The sequence below is a fragment of the Thunnus thynnus genome, chromosome 17 (genome assembly GCF_963924715.1).
Source record: "Thunnus thynnus chromosome 17, fThuThy2.1, whole genome shotgun sequence".
In the NCBI taxonomy this organism is placed as follows: domain Eukaryota; kingdom Metazoa; phylum Chordata; class Actinopteri; order Scombriformes; family Scombridae; genus Thunnus; species Thunnus thynnus.
In genome coordinates, this window is record NC_089533.1 from 20,556,825 (window position 1) to 20,571,977 (window position 15,153).

Genomic DNA, 15,153 nt, shown 5'->3' on the forward strand with positions numbered 1-15,153 from the left:
TTTATTGTGCTGTCCAATCAAAGATGATTTCTTTTGTAGTGAGCTTGTCAAACTAAGTTCTTTGTAGGATGTCACCTGGAGTTGAGATCAAGATCTGTGTCTTGACCTGTAGTTGTTGTTTTTTTTTCTTTTACTTCATAAAGGTGGGAAACACTAGATAGCTTCATGCAACATGATGTACAGGAGCTGTGCAGAGTGGTGAGTTCTCTTATACTGTCTTAAGGAATATATGTGTGTATGTGTTTGCATGCTGAATAATTGACCTACTGTGCGCATGTGTGTTTCAGCTCCTGGACAATGTGGAGAACAAAATGAAAGGCACTTGTGTTGAGGGAACCATCCCCAAGCTCTTCAGAGGAAAGATGGTGGTATGTTCTCTCTATTTTTCCCTCTCTTTCTTTGTAGAAAGAGTAGATATGTGCCGCTTATTTGTTGAAGGTAGAAATTTACAGACTTTTGTATTGCACAGTAATGAAGTGAAGTGGCTGAACTTAAGCAACTCAGCTCATGATGTAGCCTGTAAAAAGCTCAGTTTAAGAATAGCAGGAGGTAAAATAAATAAAAATAAAGAGGTGACCCTCTTAGAAACAATATTGAACAATTGAATCATATAGTGTGACGATCCCTGCCTTTCCCTGCCAATCTGTCTGTTGCCTACCTGTTTTTCAGATACCTGGTGGGTGGGGCAGGGGATCATCGGTGCCAACTGGGAGCAGTTGCATCTTCAACTTTTGAAACTGTCTCTCCCACTTTGTCATAACCTTATGAGCCAGGTTGTGACATATAGTCTGACCCCTGTGGGTTCGTGTGTGTGTCTGTTCTTGCTTTCCAGTCATATATCCAGTGTAAGCATGTTGATTATCGATCGGAGCGGATAGAGGACTACTATGACATCCAGCTTAGCATAAAAGGAAAGAAGAACAGTGAGTACTATCATGAGCACATCAACTTCACAGCTCTTCTCAAACAATGGAACTGACTGATTTTTTAGACAAATAGGACAGCATCAGTTCAAATAGTAATTTTGGTGTCATAATGCTATGCTATTCTTGCCATTTGGAGGTCTTTATTTGTCTATATGGATTTTTTGTTTTTTGATCTTATACATGCTCTGTTTATTTCCAGTCTTTGAGTCATTCAAAGACTATGTTGCAACCAAACAGTTAGATGTGGACTACAAATACACAGGAGAGCATCGCCTGCAGGTGAGGCTTCACAGTGATGGGATCAAAATAATTTATGCATCTTTTGTTTTTATTTATTTTAGTCTGTCCAAGTTTAGTTTTATGTATTTTAAGTTGTGATTGTTTTTTTTTTCGTTTGTTTGTTTGTTTGTTTTTGTTTTTTTGCTCTATTTTAATTGAATTATAAGCTAATACAAAGCCAACATTTTCGTCAAATCCGCTAATTAAGCAGGACCCTGCTGACTTTGTATTAACACAGTGCGCAATATGAATGTGAGACACTACTCTCTAATTGGAAAACAATGCCAGCCGTGCACAGATTTGTTCTCTTAATAATCAGGTGGAAAAGCTGGAAAAGGTTTCTGTTCTGAATTTATGTAGTGTTTCAATGCCAAATCTGAAAAAACTACTCTGAGGCCTCAGTATTAGCATGGAGGACAAGGAGAAACAATAACAAAAGAAGTATCTGTCCAGATTGGGTTATCAGACTTGAAAAATGTGTTTGAGTTCAAATAAATTACTTCCCACTGGAAGCATTCAGGGTGAGAGTATGAATGTCAATGGGATGTCCTGACCAGATGCCTGTGTATGTTTGTACTGCAGGAAGCAGAAAAAGGAGTGAAGTTTCTTACCTTCCCTCCAATCCTTCATCTGCAGCTGATGAGGTTCATGTATGACCCACAGACCGACCAAAACATCAAGATTAATGACAGGTAGAACAAACACACCAGACCTCACTCTCACACTCTGTTATCACATGATCATTCTTTTTATTATGATTACATGTCTATTACTTTACAAACATATAAACACACTACCCAGCGTAAAAAGTAGATCTCTCCCCATCACTCTCAAAGACACAATGCGTCAGTGGCCAGTGCTCGGACATTATTTCAAAGAAGGTTTAATCCATATTAACATAGGTAGAAGGAGCCGTCTATTTCTAGAAACAGCACTTGAGCCTGCACTCTCTGAACCGTATGCCCTGACCTCCTTCACCCAGGCAGTGAGAAAGTGAGTCATTGAGAGTATTTCCTGTAGGCTGTATCGCTGTTTAAAGCTTACTGGGAACTAATGGTATTTTAACAATCCACTGGTATAATGTGACACTTATTGCAACACATACCCATACACACGCAGCCATCGAGAATAACTAATTTTCCTCTGTAGCATTTCTCACAAGCTGTGAGTCATCGACACTGCCACTGGCACCTGGCCCCCCTAAGGTTTTGTATACACACACACACACACACAAACACAAATCCAGGGTGTGCAGATGTGGAGTGGCAGGTGAACACAACCAAGGTTAGACTCTTGCTTGCTTTCTTTGTATATCTGTGTTGCTCCTTGTCTTAATATATCTATATCTTCCACTTTCTTCTGCCTACCATTTTCATTTTTCTCTTCAATCTCTCGTTTTCTATCTTCCCTTTCTCCATCTTCTCAAACTTCCTCTCTCCCTATCCTCATCATCCATCTATCTATCCTTTGTGCTTCTCCTTCCTCCTGTCCTCAATAGGTTTGAGTTTCCAGATCAGTTACCTCTGGATGAATTCCTTCATAAGCCAGACTCCAAGGACCCAGCCAACTACATCCTGCATGCAGTGCTAGTGCACAGTGGGGACAACCATGGCGGTCACTACGTCGTCTATCTTAACCCTAAAGGAGACGGCAAAGTGAGTGTCAAGGAGCCAATAGTGAGAACTTTTTTTTTTTTTTTTAACACACCTTTCATGTGTTTTGGAGGGGATGATGGGATTTTTCACATTTGTTAGCCATAGTTTTGAGAAACACTGGCACAATACTGACAATGTTTGTCTTCAGCTGGGATGAACTATGCCAAGGGTGCTCAACCTCTAGATATGAGATTGACTTTGTCATCATAAGTACACAGTGGACTTCGACACTGGTCTAGTAAATATGTATGCCCATAGAACATTGTTTATGTTTCAGAGAAATAATGAAGATGCCAGATCCAAGATACAGATGTTTTCTAGTGAGTTGTTATTCCAAAAAGATACAAAGATGTTAAAAACCAGGTGGAGCATTCAATGAGCTACCCACTTAGATTTGCAGAACAAATGCTTAACAATTGTTAGAAAGATAAGCTGCTTGACAGAAGGGTATGTTGCCACTTCATGTCAAAGAAAGGATCACTAACATGAATCCAGCTTTAGTCACTCAAAATGCATGCAACATAATTTCAACTGCAGAGTTCACTCCCTGTATTACCATTTTTTCCTTCCTATGAAGTGATATATCTGCAAATCTAGATGTATTAGGGATGCACGATATTGGATTTTTTGCCGATATTTTCCAGCTCATTTTTGCTGATTGCCGGTACTGATATGATATGTACACACATTTTTTTCCACCTTGCTGAGGAGACTTTTATGCATGCAATCATAGATTGTACTAAGTATGATCAATCAAGATAATATATGAAGGAAGAACTTAGGAAGACTGGAGTTCAGGAGCTCAGCATCAAAACTTTAATGAACATGCCAAGTAGGTAAAGTAGTAGTTTTCTTTTAGTTTATTAGACAGACAGGATTAATGGGTAGGATTTAATCTCTGGTCTACACACTGAAGCAGAAGGTGGCAATAATGCACCTACTATGCTGGTTACCAACCAACAATATAAACCAAAAAAAGAAGAAGAAAAGGTTTCCAAATAGAATGGTACATCCTCTCAGCTGAGGTGTTTGCTATCTCTGCAGTCGAACACAGCAGCTCCTCCACAGGCTCCACTTCACTCAGCTGTCCAACAGACCTGCTGCGGCTTCCTACTTTAACCTGAATAACAAACTGGGGGTTGGTGCTCTGGTTGGATCCACATGGAGAGCCAGGGCTAGCTGGGAGGCTAGCAGAGGCTAGCTGGCTGTGCTTCCCTCTGGCCATGCTGCGGCTAACAATCTGATTGTTATTCAGGTTAAAAGTGGGGAGAAGTGGCAAATCAGAAGAGTAAGAAGAATCGCTGCAAAGAGAGCTCCAGTCGGGGCAAGCTGTGTAGAGTATATTGAGAGGGGACCCCTATTAACTGGGTAACCGTCTTACTAACGGTTATAACTTTATAACAACAATTAATAACCCACAACTAACTCTTTAACAGGGCAAAACACCATGGCACACAACAACTTGTGACACATAGTCAATTTGTAACACTAATAATTGTACATATACAAAATTACACCGCTGAACAGCTGAATGATAGACTTACATCCTGTAATTCCTCACATGGTTACGTGTTGTAATCACATTTTTCTTACCATGCAGAGCTGAACGTTTGATCCAGCCAGCCTCGCTCTTTTCTTCCAAGCAGGGCGCTGCTTGTAGCGAGGAAATGAGATGTCCTTTCCTGTAAAGCGTCATGTGAAGCGATGTCCATTTCTGATGACAGTGACACAGCTGGATCTGCTGCCATTGTCTGTCGTTACTGTTATATTCACACCCCTGTCCCGTAGTTTGTACACTTTCCACATGGGACATGCTCCAACAAGATCATCAGCATTCAAGACATAGGAGAGCATGACTGCAGCATGTACTTACTAGAGGTAATCATCAAACAAATATAATGATGTAATAGTATTTAAACTAACACAACAAATACAGCAAACACATTCATAGCTGTAGGTTGTCTAATCAGACATCATGGCATTTTGCCAAACATAGCTACAGTGCATGCACAAGCCTTGGCATAAAAGTTGAATATTGCTCAGCCAGGTAAACCAAAGAAAGCATACATCATAGCCTCAGAATATGTTGTCTGTGTCAAACATATTTTATGGTCCTGGTAGTTAGGACATGTTATTCCATGAGGAAAAGAAGTGTGGAAATTAACACAGTTTCCTTTATTTTGTAGAGTGACACTTCACTAATACAGTATATGCATGCCTCATTCCTTACTTGCCAGTCCTTGCTGTATACTTTGATGGTCAGAAGAATCTCATGGCTGACTACAGGCTGAGGTGACAGTCCATGGAGGCCTTACTGAGGATTCTGCCATCAAAGCACACACAAGGCTGGTCACATGAGGTGCATATATATATATGCATATACTGTCTACTGGTTGGCACACGGCTTATCATGCAGTGTGGTGTCCCGGGCCTTTCATGTTCTCGTTTACAGTCTGCAGACTGGTGCACACTGGAGTGGAGAAAATTGCAGCCCTTCTCCAGGAGGTCATCAGACTACCCACCACTGGGGAACTCAAAGTCGGTCAAGCATTTGCACGACTGGCCAACAGCCCAGTGTTCTCCAGGTGTGTGGGTGCCATCGATGGCTGCCATGTCCACATCAAGACCCCACCAGGACCTGATAGCCAGGATTGCCTCAACAGAATGCTCTTCCCATCCATACAAATGCAGGCAGTTTGTTATGGGAATGGCCTCTTCATCAACAACTTTTTGGGGTGTCCTGGCTCCGTCCATGACATCAGATTCCTGAAGAACAGCAGGATCTATAGAGAGGCTCTGTATCGTCCCTCAAATGAGACTAGAGTAACTTCCTAATACATCATTATCCATAGATAACTAAATTTATTAATTTGTGGTTTACCTCTCTGCAGGGTACTTCATTGTGGGTGATGGTGGCTACCCCTGCATTGAAAGACCTGTGGCCATCATCACCCCATATAGAGAACCACTGCATGGGAGGGTGCAGAGCCGCTTCAACCACCATTATGCTAAAGCCCATTCCATGATAGAGTGGGCCTTTAGCATATTGAAGACGCGTTGAAGATCGCTGTTCTTCACACCTTTGTCCCATCGGTCATCACTGCCTTTGCAGTGCTGCACATCTGCCTCACAGCGGGGGACATCCTTAAGCCCTTTGAGGATGTCAGGAACATTGGTGTGGTTCCACCACGTCCAGTGAGGGGGGAATGAAGTGGACATGGCCAGTTGACTGACTGGCAGGGCTGCTCTCTGCTCCATGTGTGCACCCTGTGGAGTTGCAAGACCATGATTATTTGTAGACCTTGGGGACATAAAGGCCTGGGACACAGGCCACCACCCTAGCCCTTTTTTGTTTCAGTTGCCACACTTCTGTCCTTTGAACATTACTCTGGAAAAGGAATTTGTGTGAACAGACCCTTGTAAATTATGTGGCTAAAACCATTGTAACCATTTCAAGAACACAGATTCAAGACTGTTTTTCACAACTTAAAACATTTAAATTGTTGTACTGTCAGTCACATAAATACGCTGTAACATAAATAGATTTCCACAACTCAAAAACGTTTGTAATACTAATGATGAACCTATTGCTTTCTAACTAATTTTTTGAGCAGATCAAAAAATCGTTTAGGGTTGGCTTGCCCAGCCTGGAAGCGTTGGTCCTCCTTTTCTGCCTTCTCCTTAAAAAGGCCATAAAAGCCCCCGTGAAGACACCTTGTCTCTTCTCTGTGTGGTGGTGCAGCTACTTGTGTCAGGCTGTGCAGATTCCTCTCCCTCCTTACATTCCTGTCCACAAGTAGCAGCTCCAGTTCTAGGAGATGATGAGCCACTACCACTGGAGGCCACACAAGCCACAGGCTCATGGTTTCCCCCTACACGAATCAATCAGGACTGGGGGCTCAATAGTGGGCTGCCTGATGGCCACATGCATCAGGGAAGACCATAGCCGTAGAGACCTCCCCCGTCTGGCCCCGTCCCTGTTGGAGGATTTTTGAGCTCCTGAAAGATATCTAACAAGGGATTTATCAGTGAGATGTAGACACACTGAAACCCCTAGAATGTGTCACAATATGTATAACAACAGTCACAAATGCTTTATATGGAAGTAAACTGAGCTCATAATAAACACAAAATCTCACCTTAAATTTCCTCTTTAAGTTGTCCCATATCTTGGACACTTGGATGGAGGCAAGATTTCCCTCCATGCCCATCATCCTCATGATTCCCCTGTGGAGTACATAACATGTCACCTTATCACATCCCTGTGATGATCCCAGACACAAGATATTAAGGTTAAAGATTAGTAAAAGGGTATCTACAATACTTACAATAATGTGACAATGGCAGAACATATTCAACTGTGGCACTGTATTATTCAAAGTCAGTCTATGTTATTCGCAAGGTTTATTCTCAAACATGGCATTTGACTCATGAGAGTCTCACATTCAAAGTGAGAGGATCTTTCATCATTTTCTGACCTGCATTTCATTAATTTGGCAGTGTCTTTGTCTGTCCCTGTTAAATGAGATATTTCAGACCTGTCAGGACAGGGTAACTTACAAGCCATGAAACACGTTATTTCACTCACATAACATGCAGAACAATTCATGATAGGCAAATATGTATGGTATATATCAGTGACAGTTTGGTCCTTGAAATGAGCAGCCAAACATAGAATGTGGCAGCCACGTGAATGCGTGTGATTTTGTTACCGTCGTAACGTTACATTTTCTAACACATGAGGTCTGATAAATAATGGAATGCTGTACAATAGTATGATCAAAGATGTTACACGTGTTAGGAAGGTGTTGTTAGTGAGATTTATGACATAACAAAACAGGTTGTGGATGACAAACTTGACACATGACAAGGATCCCCATCTTCTTGCATTTAATACTGTATCTTTGCTCTCTGGAGTCCTTAATGTAGGCACGTCTGAATTACAGAGATTAATTGTAAAGAATGACTGAAACGGGCACTTACACTTGTACTGTTTCTCCGCCATCTTATTCAAATGTACCAGATGTAGGGGTGGAATATTTATATGTCATGGCGCTGAAAGCTGAAAGTCTTCTGGGAAGGCTGCTCTCTTGTGTCCTCACTCATGGCTCCTCAGAGATCCCTCCTTGCTCCTCACTCCTCAGAACTGTAATAAGACCTTTGAGATGGCCTTCAAAATGACAGACCAGAACGACTTCCGGTTCAAGTGAGGAGTGAGGAAAATCAAATAAGGGACTTGAGATGTACCCTGAGACTTGCCCTCCCCTGTGGGACTCTCTTCCCTGCTGGTGGCTGCAAGGCTGCTGCTTACTTTTTCCGCCTCTTCCTGGAGCCCGGTTTTGAACATGCTTATTGTTGTGTCTGACAGAGGGCGCTGCTTATAGCGAGGATCCAATATGCCAATATGCAGGCCAAAACCACTTCTCTTCTTTCCTCCATGGCTGCAAATCTCCTCTTCAGGCTGTCCAGCATTGTCTTTCTGAGGGTTTGGATTCCCCTTGTGTTTGGACCTGTGACTCCAAATAGCACTGTAGTACTTCAGTTGTGGGTATGACACATGAGACAGAAGCATCTGACTTACTCATTTCCAGAGCGATCTCTTCTATTGGAGTCAAAGTGTCAATGACTTTGCCCGCTATGTCCCACTCATCAACAGTTGGGCATGTAAAATGCCTGTACTCCTAAGAATACAGGGTGAACACTTGTTTCTGCTCCTGCACTCTTTTATGCTCAAAAGAGTGCAGGAGCAGTGTAATGTTGAATTCCATCTCGTTGAGGTGGCCTGAAGGATGGCATGACCAGGGAGGCAAACTTCCTGGACCTTCAAGTCTCTGCTTGGCAGAGATAGAGTGACCAAAGTGAGTGGCACACCTCTTCAGCTTGGCAATGATATCCAGTAAAGCCCTCTGTGATGCAAGGCCATCTTGTACAACCAGTAGGAGCAAGTGGGCACTACAGCTGAGGCCTGGCATGTCCTCTATCCTCATCGCTTTTACCTTGTTGGCACTACTGTCACATAGTACCAGCAGTACGCAGTTGCTGTTGATGGCCCACTCCTCCAGCATATCTAAAAACAGGCTGCCTATTTGCCAGTGTGGGATCCTGACATCGCCTTTAAATTAAGTAGGACTTGTACTCTTTTACACTCTTTATTGATAAAATGAGCGGTCAAGCTTATCAGCACCTCATGGTCCCTTACCAGCAGTCTGTTGTGAATGCAATGTCTCCAGCATTTTCAACAGAGAGGTCGTTTTTCCACCATTTTGCCATGCACTTCAAGCAGCTTCTCTGTGCTGTAGACATTCTCTGATTTTATGGTGTACCTGGGTTCTGCAGCAGCTAAAAGCCTTTTAAAACCAACACCTGAAACGATGGAGTATGGTTGTGTATATGTAGCAATCATCTCCATCACCAACTTGTCCAGATTCTTCACTCTTTGATCTGACATTAAGCATCTGTGGCAGTGTGTCCTGCGTTGGTGCTGCTGGTCGTACTTTGTGCTAATTGCTGTCTGTCAGCCTCCATATGGAGATCTTTGTTCTGTACTGACAAATTATAGCTGGCTAACATAGCAAACAGATGTGATAAGCATGGTGGTTGTCAGGGACAAGGTTAACATCATATTAGTTATATTGAAAAGGGAAAATGATGGGGTCATTGTTTATTAACTTTCCAGTATGTCAACCTAGTTAGCAACTTAGCATGATGACACTGCTTGACTTCACACCAATGTCTGCTCAGCTGTGATGCACTGTGCTACATGTGCTGCAGACTGTGCAGAGAGTATTGTAAACACTGGCGTTGGAGTGCACTCTACTGGACAAACTATGTAATTACACCATTTCTAAATCACCTCTGTTTTCATATTGGAAAACATATGCTGCAATATATATAATATATTATATATATATATATATATATATATATATATATATATATATATATATATATAGTGGGACATAGCCCATATCAGTTTATAAAATCGGCCAACTGATAAATCAGTCTGGCTCTAGTAATGTTTTCACTACATGATTGATAGATGAGGCCAACTGGTTTAGCACCCCTGTAATAATCATTCATTTAAGAAGAGTTTTGCAATGTGTCATACTGCTAAAAGATATACGCATCCTGTCAGTGTGTATGTTTTATCATAGTTTTTGTTATTAAAACATTTGATGATCAGTTAAAGTTGATCAGTTGATATTGGGATTGATTAAAAGCATGTATTAAGATGACTTGACATAAATGGTTGCCTTAAGTACCTTGTGGTTTTCTTCTCTCCTCCCCTCTCCTTTCATGCTCCCCTCCTATCCTTATCCTCCTCTTCCTCTTCTCTCTTCCTCATCTCTTCTTTTGACCCCATCCTCCTTTCACAACCACCTCCTCCCTCTGTTTGTCATTCTTTGTCTCTATTCAGTGGTGTAAGTTTGATGATGACGTGGTGTCGCGGTGCACCAAAGAGGAGGCCATAGAGCACAACTATGGTGGGCATGACGATGACCTCTCAGTACGCCACTGCACCAACGCATACATGTTGGTCTACATCCGTGAGTCCAAGCTCAGTAAGTAACATTCTCCTTCCTTTTTGTCCTTCAGCCAAATATCTTAAAAAGGCTTGTGTCTGAAAAACTGTCCCATAAACAGGTGAAAAGTTCTACCCAAGTGCCCCAACCGATGTGTTATCAAGTACAAAACTACAAATATATGAAGGGTGTGGGAAAATTTATTTCCACAAAGGCTGCCTCAGTTTACTGTCATAGCTATTTTAGTAAACACAGATAAGTTACAGTCTTGCACCCTGTCTGCCCTGTGATTCTCACCTGGACCTCTCCCTGTATTCCAGGCGAGGTGCTTCAGCCGATGACTGATGTGGATATCCCCCAGCAGCTTGTGGAACGTCTGCAGGAGGAGAAGCGTGTGGAGGCACAGAAGAGGAAGGAGCGCCAGGAGGCTCACCTCTACATGCAGGTCCAGGTAGGGATCCAGGACTGCTGTTTATGTGCTCTTAGTTGCTATTTACAAACTTGGAGTACCTTGGTGGCTGTTTAATTTTAGAACTGTACTGGTGTAGAGCCGCTTTGTGCAAACTAGAAATAGGGCTAGGCGATATGTCAAAAATTTTTACCACAATTATTTTTTTCATATCAGTCAATGTCGATATATACATCACAATTTGAATCAAGTTAATACTTTTGAACTTCAAAGTGCCCTTAAACTTAAAATTCTGTTAGGATTTCCTTTAAGTGGATTCAGAATGTAAAAAATGACCAAGAATTGTATGGGCTGCAAACAGAAAATTAATTCTAATAAAGAAATTATACAAAAATAAACTTAAATCTTCTCAATGTAGACTCTTTGTTGTGCAACAGCCTTCAAGTATTACAGGACACTAAAAAGTACATTTACACGAACTTGGTTTTCAAAAGTACTAAGTCAGAACACACTCTTTGCTTTTCTTTCAGCTTTGGGTCCATATGTTCATGAGTTTCTTGAATCATGCTTTTTGCAAGAAAAAAAGCAACAACATGTGTTATGTCTGTGAATTTTTGCTTTTTGGTCGTATGGTGTAATGCTAGAAAACACAGACAGGATAGTTTGTTGCTGGGGCCTTTCTCTGAGCAGGTCCTTGCTCGTTCCAGGGAACGAGTTTTCTGCTGGTTGTGACAGTAAACGCCTGTACTCTGTATGCTCTATTGGGTGTTTCAGGTAATAAATAAGTTTGTGGTATTTCCCAGCTTTCAGCGCCATGGTTGTTGTGGCCACTGAGCTGTTGCTTTCTTCGTCGACACTTGAAGTTCCCTCTGAAAGAGCACTCATCTCTTTCATGATTCTCTTGTATAATCAAAACAGTAGCATGTGGTTTGCTCAGGTAAGTCAACCAACCTTGCTGGGGGCTTGGGCTGTTTAAAATACTGCCATATGATTGGTTACAAATAGCTTTGTTCCTGTGATTTTGTAGACTGTTGTGCATTGTCAAGCACTGTTTTCTATCAACAGTCATATCACATTTTCAAATTTTTTTATCACTTAAATTTTGTATCGCAATGAGTGTATATATCATCTATATCGCCAAGCTCTAACTAGGAAGGAACCTAACTGTAATTTTGGCTTTATTAAAGTTTTACAGAAGGTAAAAGGTACAATACAATCCTTCATTTTTGCTGCATTGCTTTGATTTAGGTAGGAAAAGGTAGGAAAGTAAAGTCACACTAATTCAGTGTCAACATGGTGAACATTACATTAAGCCTGAGGTGGTGCAGGACTGCTAAGATATAGAATTGAGATGGGACTTCATGAAGTCATGCTAGCTGAGCTGCAAGTGATAATTAGGAAACGGCTTTTTAAACGATAAGAGGTTTATCTTGTTCAAAGATGTTAGTAGCACTGACTTTATTATTTAGTTGTAAGTGAGGACAAAAGGCTAATTTCTCTCATTACTTTGCTCTGGAGAGGATCAAACAAGTGAGAGGAGAACAAGTGGAAACTCTAGTACGCATTTTCCCCTATAACCTTATGGAATTGGCTCATTTTCTCATTTGTTGAAACTGATCTGTTTATTAGGATGCAGTTACAGACTGGTAGTTTTTTGTGTATGACGAAAATGTGGGGTGGTTTTTTTTGTCATTCTAAATGTGTGCCAGAGACAGGGACTTATCAGCAGTCAAGCTTTGTTTGTTTTGGTTCTTTGTCCTGTTTTGGTAGATGGTGACAGAGGACCAGTTCTGTGGTCATCAGGGCAATGACATGTATGATGAGGAGAAGGTGAAATACACAGTCTTCAAGGTCCTGAAAAGCTCCACACTGCAAGAGTTTGTCCAGAACCTCTCCCAGACCATGGTGAGAGAACCAAATTTGTACACACACTCAGTTATTCTCTATTCTTCATATGTATCAACAGTTGGTACAAATTTGTCTTCCATCCTGGTGTGCTTCCCACCTTTATGTGAAATTAAGTCTTTTTTGTCTTTTCCATTCAGCTCGCTCCTTACAAGTTTAAACTAAGAATGAGAATAAAAACTTTTGGATAGAAACTCATTTATTGATGTGCTTGTAGGGTTTCCCACAGGATCAGATGAGGCTGTGGCCCATGCAGGCCCGTAGCAATGGAACCAAGCGACCTGCTATGCTGGACTACGAGGCTGACTGCAACAAGTCGGTAAGTGGTTGTGTTTGTAAGACCTGTTTGTTTGTGGGTGTAACCTCTGACATTTTGGGGAATATTCTCATCTGCTCTCACACTGATGCTAACACTGCATCACTGTATCACAGACACATGAACAAAATAAACGCACAAGGATTACTTTTGTTACTGTCTATCATGAATGTTATGATAAATTGTATGCACTGCTTGAGTTGGATTTTTTTTTTAACTCGTACCCACACTGTTTCTGCACAAGAATGGAAGAAGAACAGAAATAAGCTTCTACTAAATCGTGAGCGCACAGAGTTTTAGAAATGCATAAAAATGTTGTAACGTATGCTAATTTATGAATGAGTGTTCCACTCTAGGAAAATGTCAGCATTTTAGTGACATTATATTATAGTGTTGGTAACATTAGAAAATAGGATTTTTAAAAAAGTTTGTACGTTTGTTTGTTTCAGATGATTGACTTGAGTGACAATGAGAACCCCTGGACAATATTTCTGGAGACGGTGGATCCAGAGATGGCGGCCAGCGGGGCCACGTTACCCAAGTTTGACAAAGACCGTAAGTGTCTTCAGTGTTTCACAGATTTTTATATTTACTTTGTTAATGACATTTGACTTAGAGAGCTCAGTGACTCATTGTGTGGTGCAAAAGCGTCTGAGGCTAGTTAAAGCTTATGGCAGTGCAACGTGACCTCTACATCATTCAAGTTTTTTGTTTCAAACCAACTTTGCATTCAGTTTGTGTTGGCACAGACTAGGGCTGTCAACAGATATTCTAAATTCAGTTATATAATCGAATTGTAAAAAAAATTGTTTTTAAATTTTACACTAGTTGTAGGCCATTTGAGGTATTCCTATGATATACTGTCCACCTCTGTAACAGCATCTTTGTGAGGACAATGTTGTTTTTCTGATTATTTCTCTGTGAACAGTCACTTTGTGAGAGCTACTGTATCTTGGTTGATTTTTGACTCCTTTTTAGATGATGTCATGTTGTTCTTGAAGATGTATGACCCTAAAACCAGAAGCTTAAATTATTGTGGACATATCTACATACCTATATCCTGCATAATAAGTAAGTAACATCCAAGTTTGTTTGAAGCGTAGAACGTGTTTACCTTAACCCTTGTGCCTCACTAGGGACCTAAAAGGGCCTTTAACGTTGTATTTTTTCGATCATTTTGGCTCTGATTATGCTGTAGCCATGATATTTGGCAAAGGAGTGTATTTTTATCGATTTTTTGGAATTCAACCACAGATCCTATATTAAGTCTATAATAAACTGTGTAGAAACAATATTAACTTTCAGCATGTTAGGGCACTTTAGTTCCCATTTAAACTCATTAGAACCACATTTTTGATCCCATGGTTGCTACAGCATAAATTCATGCATTCTGTTTTATAAGACTTTCAAACTGAAGCCCTTTCTTCAAATTAGCAGTTTTTACTATTTTTCAGCTAATTGAGCCATTTTAACTTTTTTAACCGTTTGTGCCAACTGCCAGCTATTTTCCTTGTTCCACTAGGGGCATTAATCCTCTATTATGAACACTGTAGTCAAGTATATTACAGCTTCAGTGTGCGGAGCCAAAATACAGACACTCAAATCCTTATGGAAAAAAAATGGCCCAATGTCAACCCATAAAACTGTATTTTTGATCCCATGGCCATTATAGCATAAAACCATGTATTCTATTTTATAAGGCTTTCAAACTGAAGCCCTGGCTTTAAAATTGTAGTTTTTACTGTTTTCCAGCTGATTTAACAATTTTGTCCTGTTTTCCCTGAAGAAGTGTGTGTGTGTGTGTGTGTGTGTGTGTGTGTGTGTGTGTGTGTGTGTGTGTGTGTGTGTGTAGCCAAAATACAGACACTCACATCCTTATGGGAAAAAATGGCCCAATGTCAACCCATAAAACTGTATTTTTGACCCCATGGCTATTATAGCATAAAACTATGCATTCTATATTATAAGGCTTTCAAACTGAGGCTTTAAAATTGTAGTATTTCCAGCTGATTGAGCAATTTTCTGTTTGCCTTGAAGAACAAATATATACTATTAGCCTTGCTTTCCACTAGGGGCTATGCCAGGGGCATTTCACGCATTATCGAGTTTTGCAGGACATTTTTGCGAATTTATTCATCTG

The 15,153-nt window shown here is 40.9% G+C and overlaps 2 protein-coding genes across 11 annotated transcripts in view; both read left to right on the top strand.

Annotated features, from left to right (window-relative positions):
• Positions 1–15,153, top strand: part of LOC137167999 (ubiquitin carboxyl-terminal hydrolase 7-like) — a 34,706-nt gene that overhangs the window by 11,955 nt on the left and 7,598 nt on the right. For 8 of the 10 annotated variants that reach the window (XM_067570410.1, XM_067570411.1, XM_067570409.1 and 5 more), the window contains exons 8-19: positions 144–198; positions 288–368; positions 833–923; positions 1,126–1,205; positions 1,788–1,897; positions 2,704–2,881; positions 10,278–10,422; positions 10,704–10,834; positions 12,563–12,697; positions 12,915–13,016; positions 13,463–13,568; positions 13,992–14,084. In XM_067570410.1, coding sequence (XP_067426511.1) covers positions 144–198; positions 288–368; positions 833–923; positions 1,126–1,205; positions 1,788–1,897; positions 2,704–2,881; positions 10,278–10,422; positions 10,704–10,834; positions 12,563–12,697; positions 12,915–13,016; positions 13,463–13,568; positions 13,992–14,084 — 1,307 coding nt within the window. The remainder of the gene's footprint in view (positions 1–143; positions 199–287; positions 369–832; positions 924–1,125; positions 1,206–1,787; positions 1,898–2,703; positions 2,882–10,277; positions 10,423–10,703; positions 10,835–12,562; positions 12,698–12,914; positions 13,017–13,462; positions 13,569–13,991; positions 14,085–15,153) is intronic. The other 2 variants (XM_067570405.1, XM_067570407.1) reach the window with 1 other exon arrangement.
• The window catches only part of LOC137167997 (ubiquitin carboxyl-terminal hydrolase 7), a 65,501-nt gene that overhangs the window by 9,613 nt on the left and 40,735 nt on the right, over positions 1–15,153 (top strand). The gene's annotated exons all lie outside the window — the stretch shown is intronic.